Source organism: Furipterus horrens, unplaced genomic scaffold (genome assembly GCF_987537825.1).
Source record: "Furipterus horrens unplaced genomic scaffold, mFurHor1.1.pri manual_scaffold_10, whole genome shotgun sequence".
Classification (NCBI taxonomy): domain Eukaryota; kingdom Metazoa; phylum Chordata; class Mammalia; order Chiroptera; family Furipteridae; genus Furipterus; species Furipterus horrens.
In genome coordinates this window covers 66,005,979-66,027,494 of record NW_028327180.1, presented here as the reverse complement: position 1 = coordinate 66,027,494, position 21,516 = coordinate 66,005,979, and the positions used below count along the sequence as shown (strand labels likewise).

Here is a 21,516-nt window from a genome sequence, read left to right as displayed (position 1 = left end):
TGACTCGAAGTCTCCCAACATACTCCAGATTTCAATTTTACTCATTCCAGGTGCTGTTAAATCCAGTGCTTTCTAACTCCATGTTTTTCTGTTATTCTGGAACAATGGCCATGTGATCGGGTGTTTTTAATGAGCATTGTTTTGCATAATACTGCAGTTGTTTATCCAGACATTTTGCTTTGCCATTGAAGAACAATGAAGTACCTATCTTTCTAACATAAAAGCTCTCTTAATTATTAAGTCCTTAGATAGTTCCATTTGTTCATTCAGCACATATCATCTGAGCACCGGTTATGTGCTAGGTTCAGGTCTGGGTGCCAGGGATATGCCAGTAAATAACATAAACTTTGTTTTATGTTATCATGGAGTTTCCATATTTCCTTCTGGTGGAGGAGCTAGGCCAGAAATATGCTCTTGGTTTGCGGTAAGTATAGTGAAGAAAAGATAGATATGGTAAGGAGTTAAGCCATTTTTCTTTAAAAAAGATATTCAACCATGATTTTATTTCACCAGAATTTAATAAATTACTTGCAATCGAGACTATTACTTCTTCCTTTCAGATACAAGTTTATGCTGGTGAGTCTTATCTTGGAGGTTACCTTTCCTCTGAAAATAGCTATTAGAGCCTTCACTGTCCTCTCACTTTTTTCAGCATATCAGAGCATAAAAGATGGTGAAAGACAACTTAGACTTTGAAAATGTGCATAATTTTAGATATATATAGTTATGGATATTTAACAGCTTTTACTCTTGCTCTCTTATGATAAAGCCTAATAAAGTAAGTTATGCTTGTATACTTAATTTTTCCTTGTGAAATTTTATATACAGAAAAGTGAACAAATATACACTAATGTGACCATCATTTATATAAAGAATAAATTAATTTTAGTAACCCAGAAGCTCCTTCTTCCATGTGTCCAATCCTGGTCAAAGTCCTCCCCTTCTCATTTTTATAACTACCAACCTTTCTTGAGCATCATTTCCTTGTGTTTGCATCCCTAAGTGACATACTTTAATTTTGCTTGTGTTTGAACTTTGTGTAATTCATATTTTGTTTTGCTTTTTTTCTCTCAACATTATGTTGGAGAATCTTCCATGTGCTATGTAGCTGGTATTCCACTGAATGGATATACTACAATTTATCCATCCTATTATTGATGGATATTTGGGTTATTTCCAGCTTTTGGCTAATATGAACAAAACATTTTTCAACTTTTCTGGTGTACATGGGTTTTCGTTTTTTTTTTTTTTTTTTAAGAATTTATTTTGAGAGAGGGGGGAAAGTAGGGAGAAAGAGAGGGAGAGAAACTTTGATGTGAGAGAGAAACAGATTGGTTGCCTCTTGCATGCCTCTGGCCAGCAACCCAGGCATGTGCCCTGACCTGGAATCAACTGGCAACCTCTTGGTTTGCGGATGATGCCCAACCCACTGAGCCACAACAGTCAGGAGGGTATTCGTTAGAATATATATCAGGAAGTGTACTTGTCATAGGGTATGTCAAGTTTCAGCTTTACTAGATACTTTTTTTTTTTTCAAAGTAGTTTCCCAATTTACACATAACTGGCAGATTGTGTGAGTTCCTGTTGCTCCACATCTTAATGAATTCACAAATGTATTTCTGAATAGTTACTAATGAAAAAAAATGGCATTAAAAACGATGCAGTTCTTCAGACTTGAAAATTGATTTAGAGAAGTCACTTCCTAGAGGTAAAGTAATAGAAATAATAGGTTGTTGGATTGTGCAGGCATCATCTTAAGTGCTTCATGTGAATTATCGTACATTATTTTTAGGGAATCCCAAAGCCATAGGTCCTTTACTATTTCCATTTTACAGTTTAAAAAACTGAAGTTCAGAGATACTAAGTAACTTCACTAAATATTTAACTAGAAATGACCTAGTAAAGATACAAATTCAGGTGTTTGTCCCTGAAGTCCAATCTAACGGTTATCATGCTTTATTTCCTTTTCCACTATTGATTTGGCTCTGGAAACTGATCTGTGAAGAATGGAAGGAATAACCTTACTGTTTTAGGCAGATCTTTGAGAGGGTATGTTTATGCACACAAAAAATGATGAAAGTCGTCGTCGGCAGCCGTCCGTCTCGAGAGACGATGGTGTAGCTTCTTAAGAGTCTATCTGCACCGCCGAGAATGGTTGTGCGGTCCAACTCGGGAGTGACACGGTATCTGTCTCCTCCCGTGTTGAATCGACATCTTGTGATGACGCTGGAGTGTCCTCTCCAGTGAAGCTGAAGCTACAGAGCCTGGGCAGGGTGATATGGAGGGTCTGCTGTTGCCCATGATGAAAGTGGGTTTTGCAATTCCTCGTGATCTCTCCAGAATAACTTGCTTTCCAGAATGGCTGAGCCACAGATGACTGCCCTGGTAAGATTTTTTTCCCAATACTCAAAAAAGAAATGTGCTAAGATTATGTTGTAAACTTCATTTGAGCAAGCCTAACTACCAACCGAAAACAAAACTCTTATCGACATCAGCTACCCAGGTCTCAGAAATGGTACATGTTGCAGCTTGAACTCTCCTTTCCCTTTTGTTACTATGAAATATAATTTCAATTCTTACCATCTTATTAAAAAACTGTGAATAATGTCATGATCATAAATCTTAGTTTAGTGTCTACAGTAATTAGTGTAAGATGTACCAAGATTTGGTACACAGCTCTTGGGGAGCTTAAAATTCAGTGGAAAGGACATGCCTAAGGGGCTCAAAGGAAGCAATTGTGTAACTTGTGCAGCCCGTATGTGCATTAATGAGATAGGAGTGAAAAGGACTGTCCAGAAGGATGGATTCTGGAGTTATTGTTAGAGAACGGGGGTGTCCAAACCCCCCCCCCCACCCCACCCCCAGGTTTGCGGCTGGGGGATGGGGAAAAGGAAGCAGCTTTCAGGATGTCTTTGCATGCCTGGGGCTAGTGGCTAGTGACTTTGTTATGCAAATGTATTTGATGCATCCAAGGCCCTGGAAGATGGGAGGGGTCTTGGACTATAGGATGGTGTGAAAAAAGCACTGAGCCTGGGTCAGGTTCTGTGAAATGGTCAGAACTGGGTGCCATGCCCACTGCATCACAGGGCGCAGTCAGGGATTTAAAAATAAGCGGCAGACATTTTAACTGGGTACACCATGCGGCTTTGAGAACACCTTGCGGCTTGGAGAGAGGGGAATACCTTTGTGGTTTTGGAAAGGAAAGGCTGGGAAGTCCACGTGGTTCTGGATTAAAACCTGGCGGGCACCATAACACAGACAAGGCCTCCCCAATCAGAATTGAATGATTGGCAGCTACCAGTGAAGCTGAAGTGTTTCTAGGAAGTAGGGAAACGGTATTTCTAACTTCTGTAAAACTAGCCTGGTTTGGTAAGGGGAGGCTGCAATGTGTTTGTGGGTGTTTTAAGGAACATAAGACTTAACAGCAGAAATCTGCAAATAATCTAAATCTAGATGACTATTAAACTATTCTTTTTCTTTTCACTAAACTTTGGTATTGAGAGTTACAATTCTGGCGGCGGACAATTGGGCCCCTAACAAAACAGCCTGTGGGTTCTGTTTCAATCGGAGAGCCCAGGGGTCCTGTAACATTATGTCAATGATCGTATGTTGGAAACAGCCTCTGCAGGTGTCTGGTAGCCCCAAAGAGTGGTCTATTTTTCTTAACAATGGACCAGTTTCTTGGGAAACTGTGCAAAAGCAGCTACTCAAGTCCAGGCAGCCCTAAGCCAGCAACCCTGGCTGCCTAAGGAAAGGCTGGGATGCAGGGAGGGCTACGCTGGGCCCTGGTTTTATGAATGCAGAGTAGCTTCGCGAACCAGCAGTAATGGCTGACAGAAGGCACGGTGGCTGCCCATTCCTGCCAGGCCAGGAAGCTGTGATTTCTCTGCCCTGAATTCAAGGTGTCTGTCTTGGACAGGGCGAGTAGTTCTCCGTGGGGCTCTTCTCCAAGAGACTCGTTTTATCAGAAGACACTTAAAAGAGCCTGCATGAACTTGCTTGCCAAAAGGTGACTTCGACTTCCGCGATTTCTCCAACGACGGGGCGTTGGCCCCGAGCTTGGCCACGCCCCGAGCTTCCGGATTTGGGTACAAACACCACTCCACCTAAAATGACTTCCCCACGGTTCTGCCCCAACTGGCTTTTTTTACTCAGTCCCTCACGGCGCGTTTCCGGGCCCTCCACCGGAAGCTGGAGCGGCCGAAAGCTCACCTTTGAGGTCGAGCCAGTGAGACGGGTTTAGGAGAGGTCTCGCGACGTGTTTTTAAATCTCACGCAGAGGGGTTGGAAGAGGCCTAACTGTACCTCCCCAGTTCTTACGTCACCGCGGAGTCACGCCCTGGGCGCTCGTTTGCGTGAGCGCGCTCGCTGCGCATGCGCACTCGCCCTCCCCAACATATTACCCCGCCCCCGCACTGGCTTCTTTCTGGCCAGTCGCGCGTGGGCTGAGGCCCTGGGCGGGCGTTGCGAAGGATTGTTTCCTCGAGCCCGGTACCCGCCGTGGGCCGGAGTTCCCTTCCTCGGGGGTGAGGGGTGGAGACCCCCTACACAGGGTGAATGGACTGTCGCATGTCCTGCTAAGGGAAGGTTAGGGAGCACGGGGCCCGGGGCCGCGACCATGAACTCACCCGTGGACCCCGGCGCTAGGCAAGCGCTGAAGAAGAAGCCGCCGGAGCGGACTCCGGAGGTAAGGCCAGCCGAGCCGGCGCTCTTCCCGCTGTCCTACGGACGGCTTTCCGCTGTCCACGGAAACCTGTGGCGACTGTCCCCGTGCCGGAGCCTCATACCTGCTGCTGTCCCCTGACCGGGGCCCTTCTCGCGGGCGGGTGACGACCGCCTTTCCTGCTAGCGATACCGCCTTCCTCGCACACCGGTCCTTGCCAGTGACTTCCTAGTGTTTTCGATAAGAAAGCAACATTTACTAAATCGTTGTTTTCTTGATAAAATGTGGAACTTCGTGAGTGAGCTTACATGTAGGTGGGTCGACTGAGAAATGAGGTAGAAATTGTAAGTGAAGTGTAACACTCATGTTACTAAGAAATAACTTTTCTTTAAAAGTCCCTAAAACAGTGTACAAGTGCTTAAAAATATATGGTTTTCAAAGTCGGTTTCAAACTTTGCATCCAGTCAGATGATTAATTCTGTTGGAGAATTATGCACATTTAAAAATCAGGTCTGGAAGTACTTTTTCACACTGTCATTGGGAAATTTTACAGTATTGTGCTTGGATCCAAAACTTGCTGTATTGGGTTAGCAGTAATGGCATCAGCTTAAATGATTTTCATTTGACCTAAAAGCTAATTTTCAGGTATATAACTAAAACCTGTTAACCTTGTATATCCTTATAGAGTGCTAGTGTTTTTTGTTCTTTTTTTTTTATTTTTATTTTTGGCAGATTTTTCTTGATTGTGAGAAGTTTCTATAAGATGTATGTTTTCTAATTCAGAAAGCAGAAACTACAAACAATGTGAATGGGATGTTGGACAGTTTTGTGTGTCTTTGCAATAAATGAAATCAAAAGCTTTGCTTAATTCTTCCTAAATCACTTTTGAGTTTTTCAGATTTATAGCTTTTTGCATAGTAGGTCTCAGTAGCTTTGGGCTGATCTTTTGTAACATAACATTATTCTAGCCATCATTGTATCTTGGATGGTTAAAACTTCGTAGTTGGAGATCCTGATCTTTGCATGGAAACAGGCAAATACTGTCACTTTCCAGAGCCCTTTTTTGAGAACTTCTTCTATACTCCCAGGTGTTTTAATTTTCCTGTGTTGATTTTTGAAGTAATTGTGAGTTAATTGAAAGCATTCACCTTGAACAAGTGAATTTGACATAGCTTTTATAGCATTAGAAAGTCATGCAAGGCTTGCAATGTATAATGTTCACTTTTAAATCTTAGTTATGACACATTCACATTTTAATGAGAAAATCCTACCTTTCTTTAATAGCAAAATTAACCTAGTTTGAAATTGACTGTTTTTGAGCCTTAAGAAATTGTTTATAAACTGGTCACACAATGTTGGCCATTGTGTGCCTTGTTAAGCGCTTTATCTTGTTTTACTGGAACAGCAGCATGGTTTAAGGGAATACTGAACAACTACCGTCAGTACACGGACTAGAGCCTTGACATCTTGCTGCATAGCCTGTTAACTGCTTAATTCATTGGAAGTACTTTTGAATGAGTGTAGAATTTGGGGTACAAAAGTATGAATGAAGAAGTGTTTACCTGAATCCTAGTGATAATTAATATGTGATAAATAATTTGATGAAATTCCCAGAAGTTCATTTCTGTTTTCAGAAAACTTTTATTTAGTGGTCATTTAAGAATTAATATAAATATATTCATTCCACAGTTTAGTTTTTTATTTAGTGCCTTACTAGCTTAAGACACTATTCTGTGTACTAGAATACACCAGTAAACAAAACACCTCTGCCCTAGTGGTGCTTACATTTTAATAGGAGAGGGGAGAAGGCAGATAAATACAGTAAACAAGTTACATAATATGTTAGCTGATAATTGCTAATAAAAAAAGAGCAGGATAAAGGGATGAGAAGCGAGGGGCAGGGGCTCGGTTGCAGTTTAAATAAGATGGTCAGTGTTCTGGTGGAGATGACTTTTAATTAAAGGCTTGATGCATGTGTCGGAGTTAGCCGTGGGGCAGTATGGGGAAAAAGCTTTCCAAGTAGAGAGACTAGTCATTGCAGAGGCCCTAGGATGAAAACATATCTGGTGGATTCAAGGCACAGCACAGAGCTCTGAGTGGAGAAGAGTGAACTAGAGTGAGAGTAGTAAGAGTGGCGATGGTGCTGGTATAGGATGAGGCATATCATGTAGGACTTTCTAAATCATTGTAAATCCCTTGACTTTTATTTTGAGTGAAACAGGAAACTGGTAAAAGGTATGAAGCAGAAAAGAGAGATTGTGCTTTTTAAAGAGTGCCCTTGCTGCTTGCTGGGTTGAAAATAGACTGGGAGCAACGGTAGAAAGAAGCAGGAGCATCAGCTAAGAGGCTAATAAAGCAGGAAGAGAGGATGATAGTAACTTAGATCTAAGTGATAGTAATGCAGGTGGTGAGAAGTAGTCAATTATGGAAATACTTGGACGTTTAGCCAATGTAATTTGCTCATGGGTTAGATATGTACTTTGAGGGAAAGAGAAGAATAGCATGGTTTCAAGGTTTTAGGCCTGAAATAACTGGACTATTGGAATTACCATCAAAGAGAGTTTGCCTGGCTGCTGTGGCTCAGTGGATTGATCGTCAGCCTGTGAGCCAACTGTCACTGGTTCAATTCCCAATCAGGGCACATGACTAGGTTGCACATCAGGTCCCCAGTTGGGGGCGCGAGTGAAAGGCCACCACACAGTCATGTTTCTCTCCCTCTCTTTCTCCTTTCCCCTCTCTCTAAAAATAAAATAAACAAGCAAACAAGTTATAAAAAAAAGTTTGAACTGCCATCACATAAATAGGGAAAGCTGCAGAAGGAGTAGGTTTTGGGGGGGCAAGATCAGAAATTCAGTTTTGAACATTGCATGTTTGAAATGCCTATTAGAAATGTTGAAGAAGGAGTTGCATATACAGATTTATATTTCTAGAGAGAGGGCTTGACTGGAGATAGACATTTTGTAGTCATTAGCTTATAGACATAAAGTCATGAGGTCAGATGTAATTACCAAGGTAGTGAGTGTAAGGAGAGAATAGAAGAGGACCAAAGACAAGGCCCTGGAGCACTTGATCATTACAAAGGGGAAGAAGCAGAAACCAGCAAAGAACAACAATGGAAGCAAACAGTGCAGTAGAAGAACCCAGAGAGAGTGGTGGTGTCCTAGAAGCCAAGCAAATGAAATGTGTAATAGAGGGGGATACAGTTTATTCATTCAAACTTATTGTTCAGTAAATACCTACTAGGTGCAAATAATTATGAAAAAAATATACAGATAAGAGTCACTGTCTTAAAATCTTGTAATCAGATGTTTGTATCATATCATTAATGAGTAAAGAACTCTTCTGTTTGTTTCTGGGGCAAAATGAATGGTTCCTTTATTTTGAACCATCTGTTGTCCTTATGTGAAACTATCAACTCAAACATCATCCTAGTGAGCCAGACATTGAGCGTGCAAGGCTGTAAAGTATGCCATTTAGAACAATGTTCTAACACAGTTTTTGCTTTCCTGGCCATTTCTCCTACTTTGTAGCTTCAGCCTCCACAGTACATTGCCTTTCTTGAGCTAGTTCTTTGATTTCCTTTTCCACTTTGTAAAGATTTTTCTTTAGTGAACAATTTTAGACTTAAGTACTCTGTGGGAAGGCTTGGGCTCTAAAACAACAAAAACTGTTAAGGTATTCATTTTCAAAATTGAGACCTTGAATTTTGCTGTTTCTCAGTCAGTACTCAACACCATTCTTTCTGTACACCCTTTCTTCCTCAGAGTGAGCTCCTTATCTCTCTCTCGTGATTTAGTTCCCTTTCTGAGTGCTTAATACCGTGTTTTGCACATATTAAATGATCGCTACATTAAAAACAAAATTTAGAGTTAATTTTGTAAACTACTTATGTTAAAAGATACTATTTTCTATTCATTAGAACTGCTGATTTTGTACACCTGGTAGTCTCATTCAGCCACTTTGCTTCAGTTAGTTTTTATAGGCTGACACCTGGGACTATATAATTGATCTTACCCTGTTCGTGTGCTTCAGATCCATATACCTAACCACTAAATTGTCTCTGTATTCTTCAATCACTAGTTCTAAACAGAAGCCATCATCATTCGTCCTCAATATTCTGCTGGTGACTGCCTCAGCTGCTCAATCTAGAAATTTGTGTTTTTACTTTTGATTCCTCCTGCTATCTTCCTCTCTATATGCATCTGGCCACAAAACTTTGTTGATTTTACGTCCTGAATCTCTCTACCTCTTTTTTTTTTCCCAGCCTACTACCCTAGATCAGGCTCTCATTACTCCTAATTTTTTTCTTGAGTCATTTATTGTCATTGCTAGAGTGCTCTTTCTAATACTCATGTTCACTCTTGCTCAGAATTTAATGATTTCCCTCTGCCTGATAGGTTAGCAATATAAGTTATGTTACTCATTTTGGGGAATAAAAGAGGTACTATTGATATTTATGCTGTTGATAGAAAGGTTAAGAAGGGACTGTCTCAGGTAAACTGAGATGTATGCTTACTTCATCCAGATGATAAAATTGTTACCTATTCATTTAACAAATATGTCAGACAAAATAAAATCCAAGGTTGTAGAAAGAAAATTGGACATGGTTCCTGTTCTTCAGTGACTTAGGAGACAGACATGAAAACATCAGTAAAATGTTAAGGTTATCAGTGACAAAGGTATGGGTAGAGCACTTTGAAACTGCAAGTGGGGAAAGGAAAGGCTTTTTGGAGAAGCGTTAAATTGATTCTTAAATATCCTGAAGAGCTGGATGATATCCAAAATGGAGGCCATTCCATACAGGAAGCAACAGGAGCAAAGGCATTAATGGTGACAAGCCAGGTACATTTGTAGAAAGAGAACCAGTGAGGGTGATGTCATCCCCAAAGGCACACAAGCTTTTTGGGGGGGTGGGGGGAGAATCCTAGATATTCTTTTGGTTTGTGGCCCTCCAAAACTCACCCCTTACCTGACAAAATCTTATTCCTTATATTTAATTGGGGATGGGCAACAATTGGGGAAAAATGTCTAAAAATGCTATTTGTCAGGGTTTTATGATAATGAAAAAAGGTTGTAAAACACTGGCTAATGTGTGTGGGCAGTTGGAACATGGTGTTGGGTGTTAAATGTTGAAGCTGGATGCACTAGCAGAATTGGATCATTTCAGGGATTTAGACTCGATTTTATAAATAAAGGGGAACCCTTGGAGGGTTTAAAGCCTAGAAATAAGAGCAGTTTACAAAGATTACTAAAGCCATTGTTGAAAATATATGGGCTATTCTAGAGGCAGGGAGGCTTATAGTTAGGTTGAGCGTACAACATTTATCTAAACCAGGATACTTTTCTGTGTGCAAGGTAAAACTATTAATGATTACATCGGATAGCAGGGAAACCAGGAGATACAGTTCTGGTTATAGGAAACAAATGCAGTAGTTCAGGTGCGGTATAAGGAAATAGCATATGAGATAGTGAGATAGAGACCGATTGGAATGAGAGTATCTGCCTTCTACAAGGCTTTTTTTTTTTTTTTTTTTTTTTTTTTTTAAATCCTTTAGCTCTGAAATTGACTATATTATACATACAGCAAAGTCCACATACCCTAGGAATATTTAGAAATATACCCAGCTAACACCTAAATCATGATATTGAGAGATTGTGTGTGTGTGTGTGTGTGTGTCCAGCACTCCAGAAACTACCCCCTTGATCCTTCCAATCAATACCTTTTCCAAAAAGAAACCACTATTGTGACATCTTACACCATAAATTTGCTCTCCCTGCCTTTGAACTTTATTGGAGTGCAATCACAGGGCATATTACGTTACTGGCAACCAAGAGGACTATGAAGCTACCAATTTTTTGTTAGTTTTGCATTTTATTTTTGGACTGGACTTGGAATTTCCTTTATATCTTTACTCACCCTTTTGACTGACCTTTTGGATTGTCTACCTCATTCTGTTGAAGTCTACCCTTGGGAAAACTGCCTCTCAGCCCCAGAAATGCTGTAGTTCAGCCAAGATACGCCCTGTCCTTATGTTCCTCCCAAACTTCTGCAACAGCGTTGGGACAAGTCTTTCAAAGCCTTCCAGTCTTTTGCTTGGGATCAGACTTGGACTGGGTGCAGGCAATTTAGATTTGTGATTTGGGTCATTGTATGTATAAGAATACCATACATTATTAAGGAGCAAAATTAGGGTGGGAAGAGAATTCAGTTTTGAAAGGGGTTTGAGACTTCCTACCAAGGGACACAGATAGAGATGTTCAGTAAGCATTTGGAGCTTCCGACCAAACCAGGCTATTGGTCTGCGTTGGTCCGAGAGTCTACAGCACATGGGTTATAGGTGATGTCATGGAACTGGTAGGAATGCCCAGAGTGAAAAGCAGAGTGAGAATAGGACAGTCCCTTTGTGTGCTTTAGTACTACTGTAACGGGGTGGGGAAAGGAAAAGAACACTGCCGGAGAAATGAGATGAAATTGTTACAGAGGTAGGAGGAGAACAGGAAAGGGCTGTCTAGGAGTCTTTCAGAGAGAAACCCCTAATCATTAATATCAGACACTCTTAAGAGTTTAAGAAAAGTGAGAAATGATTATTTGGATGGTTTCCATCTGAATGATTTCAGTGGGCTGGTTCATAAAGAGCCCAATTACAGTGGATTGAAAAGAGAATAAGGCCCCAAGAAGTGAAGGCAGCAGGTATGTTGTTTGTCAGTTTATCTCTGATGGGAAAGGGGGAAAGATAAAAAGTCCTCCTTGGTCTCCTACCTGGTACTCTAGCTTTATCCCCAGACTCAGGCATTTTAACTACTTATAAATATCCTAACACAGTACTTCCCAGTCTAAGCTTTATGTATATCTCAACCTAGGTAATTTTTTTAATACCCAGACCCCCCCCCCACCCCCCTTTTTTTTATTAGAACGTTCTGAAATGGAGTGTTAAGCACTGGTATTTACAGAAAGTTCTTTAAGTCTGATATGTATAGAGAGGTGAGAAGCATTGTCCATTGTGCCATATTCTTCTGTCTGTGCTCTACATAGGTTAAGAAAGTATGTTCACAGCCTTCGAATTTTGCCTTTGGACCATAAATCTGGGCTTTAGCACTGAAAATTTGAATGATGCTATGCAAGTTGCCTAACTTCTCTGAGGCTGAATAACTTTTGGGATTGTGCCAACTAAATGAGATAATATCAGTAAACTGTTTAGCAGTTGTAATGAATACTCAGCAAGTGGCAGCCATACATATCAGCTTGCTATTTCCTCTGACTGGAGTGCCATCCTCTGGCTTGGGAAATTCAGATTCCTCACTGAAATCTCATCCTCAGTGCTCATCTGCAAAATTGTGCATACTTCTTGCCTCACATCTCCGATGCATACCTTGTGTTTCTAGGATACTTTCACTTTCCTCTGCCGTAGTGGTTACTATGCTGTGTTATGATCACCTACATGTTTGTCTCTCTGGCTGGACTGTAAGTCCCTTAAGGATAGTGACCGTGTCCTTATCTCCAGGTTCCATCATGCAATACTTGGTACATAGTAAGTATCCAAATATTTGTAAGAGAAAATAAAAAGAAAAGGAATGTGCAAAGTACTGTTCCCCTACTTTTCTAGTGGTGATTTCTGTTAATCTACTATTTTAAGTGCTGGGGTGAAAAGCCTGATGAAGTTTGGCACAATGGCAACATTTGCTATTAATATTATCTTATTACAATACGAATCAAGTACAGTTACCAGAAACTTTGTTTTTATCTGGCAGTTCTTTAGAGAAAATACAGATAGAGGAAACTTAGTCATACCTTGAAACAGGAATTCCTTTTTTTCTGTGGCTTTAAAACATTTGCCAGAAACTTCACAGAGCAAAATAAATGCCATTTTTGACTTTAATGTTTTCTTTCTTAAGACTTTATTTTTAGAGAGGGGGAAGGGAGGGAGAAAGAGAGGGAGAAAAATATTGATGTGTGAAACATCAGTGGGTTGCCTCTCATATGTGCTCCAACTGAGGACCGAACCTACAATCTAGGCAAGTGCCCTGACCTGGAATCAAACTGGCGACCTTTTGTGCTTTGTGAGACAATGCCCAACCAACTGGGCTACACAGGTCAACATTGATGTGCAAGAGAAGCATCTGTTGGTTGCATCTTGCACACCCCCAAATGAGGAACTGGGCAGCAACCCAGATCGTGCCCTGACCGGGCATCGAACTGGCGACCTCCTGGTTCGCAGACTGGCGCTCAGTCCATTGAGCCACACAAGCCAGGGTGACTTTTCATGTTTTTAATCTGATGACTTAAACCTTTTGTTGGGCAAAAATTTCATGCTCAGCTAGGTGTTAAATATAATCACCTATTTACATTCAGAAAAAGGTCCTTAGAAATAACCAGCTTATTTTAGTTACCAAAAGACGGAGCTGGAATTGAAAGAATGTAAAATTTAGTGTTCTTGTAATTATTAATCAGTCTGTTTCAGACTTTTAGAATAATTGTTGTCAAATGTACACTTGTAGAGGTTTTTAAAGAATTGTCAAAAGAGCACCAATGTATTGAGAGATATTTTTGAGTGAGTCACTGTGTACACATCTGAGGGTGGCAGCACACAGATTATGTTGTTCTTTTCTACAGGAAATGCCTGTCCTTGGAAAGTAAAAAAGTTTATTTATGCTTCTGGGGTCCTTTGACCTTTATTTGTAAACTCGACTGGCTGAAAAGGGATTGTTAGACCTGGATGGGACGTTTAATAGACAGCATCTCAACTGAGCACCTCATTTTACATGTATTGGAGATTCCCAAATTGAGAAAAAAAACTGTGGCCATCCAGGAGTTTAAACACCATAAAATTTGTTAATGAGAGATGAGCTTCTCTAAGAGAATTCTGCAGAGAGGAGGAGCAGCAGGCATGATGAGCTTTACTATGTGACAAAGTCCTGTTTTTTTGGAAAGATGGAGCGATTGTGAGTTCTATAACATTTGACCTTACCTTGGACCAGCCAGTGTAAACTGAAGTCTAGCTTTAAATAAAAACTGAATGAGCCACTTTATTAAGAACTTGAGTCTGTAGAGGCGTAAGTAGCCCTTATTTGATGCTTCTTTACCACCAGACATTCTTCACTAATTTGCCATAAAGTGATACTTTGGCAGCTGGTGGGCTTCAGGCTTTGGCATATGGCAGAGACAGGGTCCTTTTAGTCTGTGTGTATCTTTCATTCTGCCCTGGGTCTCTTATAAACATCATGTTTATGGCTCTTGTTTTTCTTATCTATTCAGCTACCTTATGTCTTTTGATTGGAACATTTAAGTTATTTACATTCTATGTGATTATTGACAGGTATGTATTTATTGCCATTTTATTCATTTAACTATGTTCCTCTGGTTTTTGTTTTTCCCATCTTTTAAAAGAAGTTTCTTTAACATTTCTTATAATACTGGTTTGATGGTAATGAATGTTTTTAGCTTTTTCTTTTCTGGGAAGTTCTTTATTTTTTCTTCTATTTTATTTACTTAAGTATATTTTATGTTGTTGTTACAGTAGTCCCAATTTTTTCCCCCTTTGCTCCCCTCTGCCCAGTAACACCCTTCCCTCCAGCAATCCCACCCCACTTAGTTCAAGTCCATGGGTCGTGCATATAAATTCTTTGGCTTCACCCTTTCCTATATTATTCTTAACATCCCCCTGTGTATTTCGTGCCAACCGATTATGCTTCTTAGTCCCTGGACCATTTCCCCATTTTTCCCCATCCCCCCTCCCAGCTAATAACACTCCAAATGATCCCCATACCTATGATTCTGTTCCTATTCTGGTTTGCTTATTTGGATTTTGTTTTTATTTTTTAGATTCAGTTGTTGATAGTTGTGAGTTTGTTGTCATTTTAATGTTCATAGTTTTGATCTTCCTTTTCTTAAGTCCCTTTGACATTTCGTATAATAATGTCTTGGTGATGATGAGCTCCTTTAGCTTCACCTTATCTGGGAAGCACTTCATCTGCCCTTCCATTCCAAATGAGCTTTGCTGGATAGAGTAGTCCTGGTTGCAGATTGCCTTTCATCACCTTGAATACGTCTTGCCAGTCCCTACCTGCCTGCAAAGTGTCCTCTGAGAAATCAGCTGATAGTCCTATAGGAACCCCTCTGTTGGCAACTCTCCGCCTCTCTCGTTGCCTCCGGGACTTTGGCATCTCAGTCATGATGCATGCATCCTAGTGTGGTCCCCTTTGGGTCCAGCTTGCCCGGGACCCTCCGTGCTTCCCGGACCTGTATGCCCATCTCTTCCTGGACCTGTATGTTCATCTCCTTCGCAAAATTTGGGAAGTTCTCATTTTTTTTCAATTCTTGCTTCCTCATTCTGCACTGGTTGACTCTTTTTTTTCTTCCTTATGTTCCAAATCATTGATTTGAACCCCAGTTTCTTTCCCTTCACCATTGGTTTTGTGTGGATTTTCCTTCATTTCACTTAGCATAGCCTTTACTTCTGCTATGCATTTGCCATACTCAAGCATATCTGTCAAGCCTGTGAGCATTTTTATCTCCAGTGTTTTGAATTCTGCATCCCTTAGGTTGTCTTATCTTCTCATCTGTGAGGCTGGCTATCTCCTTGTGGCTTAGTTCTCCCACTGGAACCTTGATCCGTTCCCCCTTTTGGGCCATACTTCTCTGTCTCCTCATTCTGACAGGCTCCTGTGTTTGTTTGCCTCCGCATCCCAGGTAGAGCTGTCACTCCTGTTACGTTGTAAGGGGCGGGGCCTTAGGGATTCATCAGTACAGGGTGACCTGTTTCACCACGTTGTAGGGGAGGGATCTGAGAGGAAACAGTGCCACCAGCCCAGCACTCACCCCTTTTCCAGGCACTTCTCCCACTTCCGAACTAGACTAGCACCCCTCTAGCTGCTGCCCTGACCATCGTTCCCAGAGTGGGTGGGTCTGCAGATGTTCTAGGACCGTGGGGGCCTTTTAAACAAGCGCACTCTGCTAAGACCAGCAGTTTCTGCCTCCACCCCAACCCCCACTGGTCTGCACAGTCAGAAGCAATGAGGTTTGATATTCTGTGGTGCTGGGACAGTAAACTCCGAGGTCCAGTGAGGAGCTGGGAACGCTCCCCAGGTGTCCCTCCTGACTTTTAAAAATGTGTGACTGCGCTTTCCGCCAGCCTGCCTCCGCCGCCACACCATGTCTTCTCTGTCCCTGCTCTGCCCCTCCTGTCTGTTTGGATGAGTATTTCTTCTTTATATCTTTGTTTGCTGGTATTCCATGTAGTTTCATTTTCTGGAACTTCTGGTTGTTTCTAGTTTTCAGGTAGTTGTATTCCTTCTTAGTTGTGGAGGGAGATGTAGTGTGTCTGTCTACACCTCCATCTTGGCCAGAAGTCTATTTTTTCTTCTATTTTAAATGCTAGCCTTGCTGGATAAAGTAGTCTTGATTGTAGGTTCTTGCTGTCCATCACTTTGAATATTTAATGCCAGTTTCTTCTGGATGAAATGTTTCTATAGAGAAATCAGCTGACAGTCTAACAGGAGCTCCCTTGCAAGTAACTGTCTTTCTCTTGCTGCTTTTAAAATTCTCTCTTGGTTTTTTAAGCTTTGCCATTTCAATTATGATGTGTCTTGGAGTACGCCTCTCTGGATTCATCTTGTTTGGGACTCTTTGAGCTTCCTGGACTTGTGTGTCTTTTTCTTTCACCAGGTTAGGGAAGATTTCAGTCATTATTTCTTCAAATAGGCTCTCTTTCTTTCTCCCTGCTCCCTCCACCTTTCCCTCCTGTGATGCAGATGCAGTTACGCTTCATGTTGTCCCAAAAGTCCCATAAACTCTCTGGTTTATTTATATATATAAATATATATTTTGCTGTTTTGATTGAGTGTTTTTTGATACCTTTTCTTCCAAATTGCTGATTCGATCCTCTGCTTCATCCAACCTAGTGTTTATTTCTTCTAGTGTATTCGTCACTTCAGATTTTGTGTTCTTCATTTCTGACTTTTTTAAAAAATTATTTCTTTGTCCTTTTTCATGCTGTTGAACTTCTCACTAAGTTCCTTGAGCATCCTTATCATTTTTTAAAAACTATATCTGATAAATTGTTTGCCTCCATTTAGCTCTTTTTCTGTAGATTTCTCCTGTTGCTGTTTTTGGGCATGCTTCTTTGTTTCTCCATTTTGGCTGCCTCTTTGTGTTAGTTTCTGTGTATTAGGTAGATCTGCTGTGTCTCAAGTCTTGGTAGGGTGGCCTTACGTAGTAGGGGTCCCATGGGACGCAGTGGTGCACTCTCCTTTATTTACCTGAGCTGGGTGCTCCAGGAATGTTTCTTGTGTGAGTTATGTGGACCCTACTGTTGTAATTGAATCTTGATTGCTGTTAGCCCATTCATGCGTAGGGTTGACCCTCAGGCTGGCTGACTATGAGTATCAACCTTGCCCACTGTATATGAGCTGCTGTGCAGTTGCTGATGACAGGAAGCAAAATTTGCCTCAGCTGGGTCTGGTGCTTGCTGAGAGATCCCTTTCAATACGCTCTTCATGATGCTAATTGAATCCTTTTCTGATGTTGTCTGATACTGGCCACTGCGTGTGTTGGTTCTGAGACTTCTTGGGAGGGACTCTGGTGCCAGCCAGTGTTAGACTCTGGTTGTGACTGGCTCTAAGCAACCTATTTGAAGCTAAAAAGTGATCCACAGTTTGTAGTTGCCTATCCTGAGCCTGGGTGTGCATGGGAATAGCCAAGCTGCACACCATGGCTGGCTTTTACCAGTAACAGGCCTGGGGGCAGGACAACAAAAGTCCCAAAGCACCCTGAGATTTGCCTTCATCTGCCTCCAGCTGTTGGCTGCTTATTAGACTCAATAACTGAAAGAGCCTCTGACGATACTCAAGTTGTATGTGGTAGGTTCCCAGTGAGTCATGAGTTAGGGGCTAGTGGTGTTCACTAAATTGATAAAGGTTTAAACTAGGTGCCAGTGCTGGGTCTGAGGCCATTCAGCAAATGTCCCAGGGTATTCCTAGCCTAGCTGATACCAGTGGGGTGTTTGCACACCATTGTGGTGGGATGGGATTTCAGGAAATCATCAGGGTGAGGCCAGCAGACTTTATCATGCCTAGATAGACCAAGAGTTGGCCATATAAATGGAGAGCACTGCACTGGTTGGGCATGGAAGGAAAAAATCACTCCTGTCCTAGAGCCACACAACTCAGACTGTCACATATTTTGGCAGGAGTCTGATCTCAGCATGATGGGTCTCTGGGAGTCAAAAGGATAGTGCTAGTGGATGTCCCATGGGGGGGATGTTCCGGTCAAGCTTGGTGGATAGTGGGGGGAAAGGCCCCTGTCCCAAAGCCACACCACTGAGTCTGTAGTGGATTCTGCACAGACTTCAGCATGGAGGAGCCCCCATGAATTGGGAGTGTGGAGCTGCTGGGAACCAAGAGAGTGGGGCTTGCAGATCTTGCCTAAGGGGGAGGCATCAGTCAGGTTTACAGGAAAGTAGGGGGAATGGCCCCCACCCCAAAGCCACACTATTCAGTCACTGACATCCTCTGAGCCTTCCCAGACCTCTACACTCTGACCCAGGCTGTTGACTGCTCAGCAGGGTGCAAGCACTGCAGGGTTGGGCTGCAGAGAGTCCAGAGGGTAGAGCTATTGCTTTCCCTTAGGCTGATGTGCATGTAGGGGAATACTCCACCCAAGAAAGATGGCATCTGCATTGTGGTAGAGGGACTCAGCACAGGTATTGTGATGACCGTCCCTGCAGCTTTCTCCTGAAGCCACAAACCCCAGTCTCTCCTCATGCTACTTTAGTCCACTCTCCCTTCCCTTTGCTGGAGCCCAAGGTGAGTGGCTCTGAATGAGGTTTTGTGCACTGGCCTTTTTAAGAGGTTACCGTGTCTAGCAGACTTCTGTTCATTCCTGACGGAGAGAAACCCTGCTGCTTTTTGTAGCCAGATGTTTTGTGGTCACCTCTTCTTGCTCTGGTGATCTGGGCTGGGGAGCCTATCTTGAACTTGAGATCCCACACTTATTGGGGGAGCCCTCCCACAGCTGAGAGATTCCCTCCAGAATCTCAGCCACTGTTTGTGGTACTGGGACCAGTTCTTTTTGCATCTCCATTCTCCTTATCAGTCTCAATCTGTCGTCTTCTGTAAATCCTTGGTTATAAGACTTTTCTTTAGCTAGTCTTCAGTTGATTATTAAGGTTGATTGCTCTATACTTCAGTTGTAATTCCAGTTTGGTTTTGGGAGGAGGTGGGTGTATCTTGTACCTACTCCTCTGCCATCTTGTATCTACCCCTGTGTGGTAAATACTTTTAAATGTCAGGGATAAAAGATTATCATTCTTTCATTAAGAGAAGAGATAGGCAAATACACAATTATTATACAGCCCAGTTAGGCAATGTGATAATTGTAAATCTCAGGTGCTCAGGATTTTGTAGGAGGGCTTTTGGGAGAAAGGAGGAAAGTACAGGCAGGTATCATTCAAGTTACAGGTATCCCCCATATAACACGGTACTTCTGTAATATGGTTAGAGAATTGGGGGAAACTCCCGTATAACACGAGATTAGAGAAATCCCCGTAAAGTACTGAACTTTATAAAATTTTGGACTGTATTCTAATATACTCATTCATCAAAGAAATAAAACCAGCAACATTAAATGCTTGTTGGAAAAATATATGGCCAGAGTCAATTCAAAGTGAAAATCTAATTGAGCCAACAGAAAATAGGATGGATGCAATAGTAGAACTTGCTAAGGCTTTAGGAGGGGAAGTTTTGACAATATGACTGTAGAAGATATCGAAGAATTGCTGGTAGAAGAAGAAACTAATGAAGCAATTTTGGTGAAAATGACTTCTGGAATGTGCCAAGATAACTCAGGGGATGATAGCACTGATGAAAACGAAGTTAAACAGTTTACTCTAAAAAACATAAAGGAAGGCCTAGACTTAGCCAAACAGTTAGAGTCATATTTCTTAAATGAAGATCCTTGCACTGAAAGGAGCACGAAGTTTAAGAAAGAACTTCAAAAGTGCTTAGCACCGTCTAACAAAATTTATAAAGATCTCAGCTAAAAGCGTGAAACCTAAAGTAACAGATTTTTTTGCAAAAAGTAGAGCATAGAAATCAAGATAATGCTGAAGAAAGTTCAGAGGATGAGGATATCTTGTCAAAAAGAAAACGCATCCGGTTAATGGAGCTTAGTAGTGATGACAAAGAATACATTACTTAATTCATTTTAATATGTAATACTTTTGATAAAAATTGCTTTAATAAAGATATTTATCTTAATTATAAAAATATAATAGTAAGTGTTTTTAATTTTTGGAACCTAACCCCCATTTTTGTACTAGTTCTTTGTTTCGTATAACACAGATCTGCATAACACAGCATTTGTTAGGAATCTAATAACTGTGTTGTATGGGGGTTACCTATATTTTAGAAAAAGGAATTCTGACTTGACTTTAGATTAGACTATGTAAAGTTGGGTGAAGAAAGGACAATATGTGTTTCCTATTAGAAGGGAACAGCATTTGCCAAGGCTACAAAATGAGCCTGCAAGTTGAGCATGCAAGTTGTCTGGGCAGCTGGAACTCTGGGACAAGAATGCAGAGTAAAATAGATGAGGTGGAGGCATGGTCAGGATCCAGTTCATGAAGGACTGTGTTCTCCCCGTTAAGGAGTTGGCCTTGGCTTTTTAGACAGATCACTTTGGCAGCACAATGAAGAATGGATTGTAGGGGGCCAGGCTGCAGGTAAAGTCATTTTCTGTTATCCAGTGAGAAATAATGAATCTCTAAATTGCTTCAGTTTGGATAGTGAACAGAGATCATTAGAAAGTGAAATTGACAGATTTCTGGCCAGAGTCATTGAAGGTGGGACGTACTATCACCTCAATCTGAGACCCCAAGAGCAAGACACATGTAGGAGTATGAAGAATGAGTTTAGCTTTGGATATACTGTAATGGTTTGAGGTGCTGTCGGGACACCCAGGTGAAAGTGTTCAGTGTGCAGTAGAAAGTGTAGGTTGTAAGTTTACTAGAGAGCTCTGGGATAGAAATACAAGTATGGGCATCATTAGCCTATACATGAGTGGGCAAAAGTATTCTTTTGAGTTAATAAAACTATTGTTATAATCATAACCTGCATGTCTTTGCATACCAATAATGGGAAATCTGCTTATGCCCACCCCTGTATATGGTAGTTGGAGCTGTGGATGTGGAGGATATTACTGTTGGTAGGAGAGTCTTCAGTGAAGAAAGGGTAGATGTTACAGCCCTGGAAACAAACTTTAACAGTAGGAATGGCTAAGACTTATATGTTAGGGTGCTTATTGGATGCCTGTTACTGTTAGAAAACCTTTATACACATTTAATTCTTCCAAAAACATTCTGGAAGAATGTAATACTGACATTTTACATACATACAGATATACCTTAGAGATCTTGTGGGTTTAGTTCCAGACCACTGTCATAAAGCAGGTATTGCAGTAAAGTGAGTAATAACTTTTTGCTGGTGAAGGATCTTGCCTTCAATTTGTGAAAAATGCAACAACTGTGAAGCACAGTAAAGCAATCATAATAAAACAGGTTATGTCTCTATAGGGAAATGGAATCACAGAGATGAACATGTCTAAAGTCATACAGTTAGGAAACAGTGAAGTCAGGATTTAGACCTAGGCATTGTGATTTCACATTCTGTCCTTGTACCCGTGACTAAATGTTTCTCATTAGGACGAAAACCTTGAGAGAAACATGTTACAGGAAGGATGGAAAGAAGAGTTTTAGGAAGGGAGCAGTGAATGAATAATAGTGTCAGCAGTATATAGAGAATGCTAAAAGAGATAAGGATTGAAAAGTGAATGTGAAATTTGGAATTAGCAAGTCAGGGCT

The 21,516-nt window shown here is 41.3% G+C and overlaps 1 protein-coding gene across 5 annotated transcripts in view; it reads left to right on the top strand.

Annotated features, from left to right (window-relative positions):
• Positions 1–4,417: 4,417 nt before the first annotated feature.
• Positions 4,418–21,516, top strand: part of RAPGEF6 (Rap guanine nucleotide exchange factor 6) — a 205,250-nt gene continuing 188,151 nt past the window's right edge. For all 5 annotated transcript variants that reach the window (XM_090288007.1, XM_090288008.1, XM_090288006.1 and 2 more), the window contains exon 1: positions 4,418–4,687. In XM_090288007.1, the coding sequence (XP_090144133.1) occupies positions 4,619–4,687 (69 nt within the window). In that variant the 5' untranslated portion in view covers positions 4,418–4,618. The remainder of the gene's footprint in view (positions 4,688–21,516) is intronic.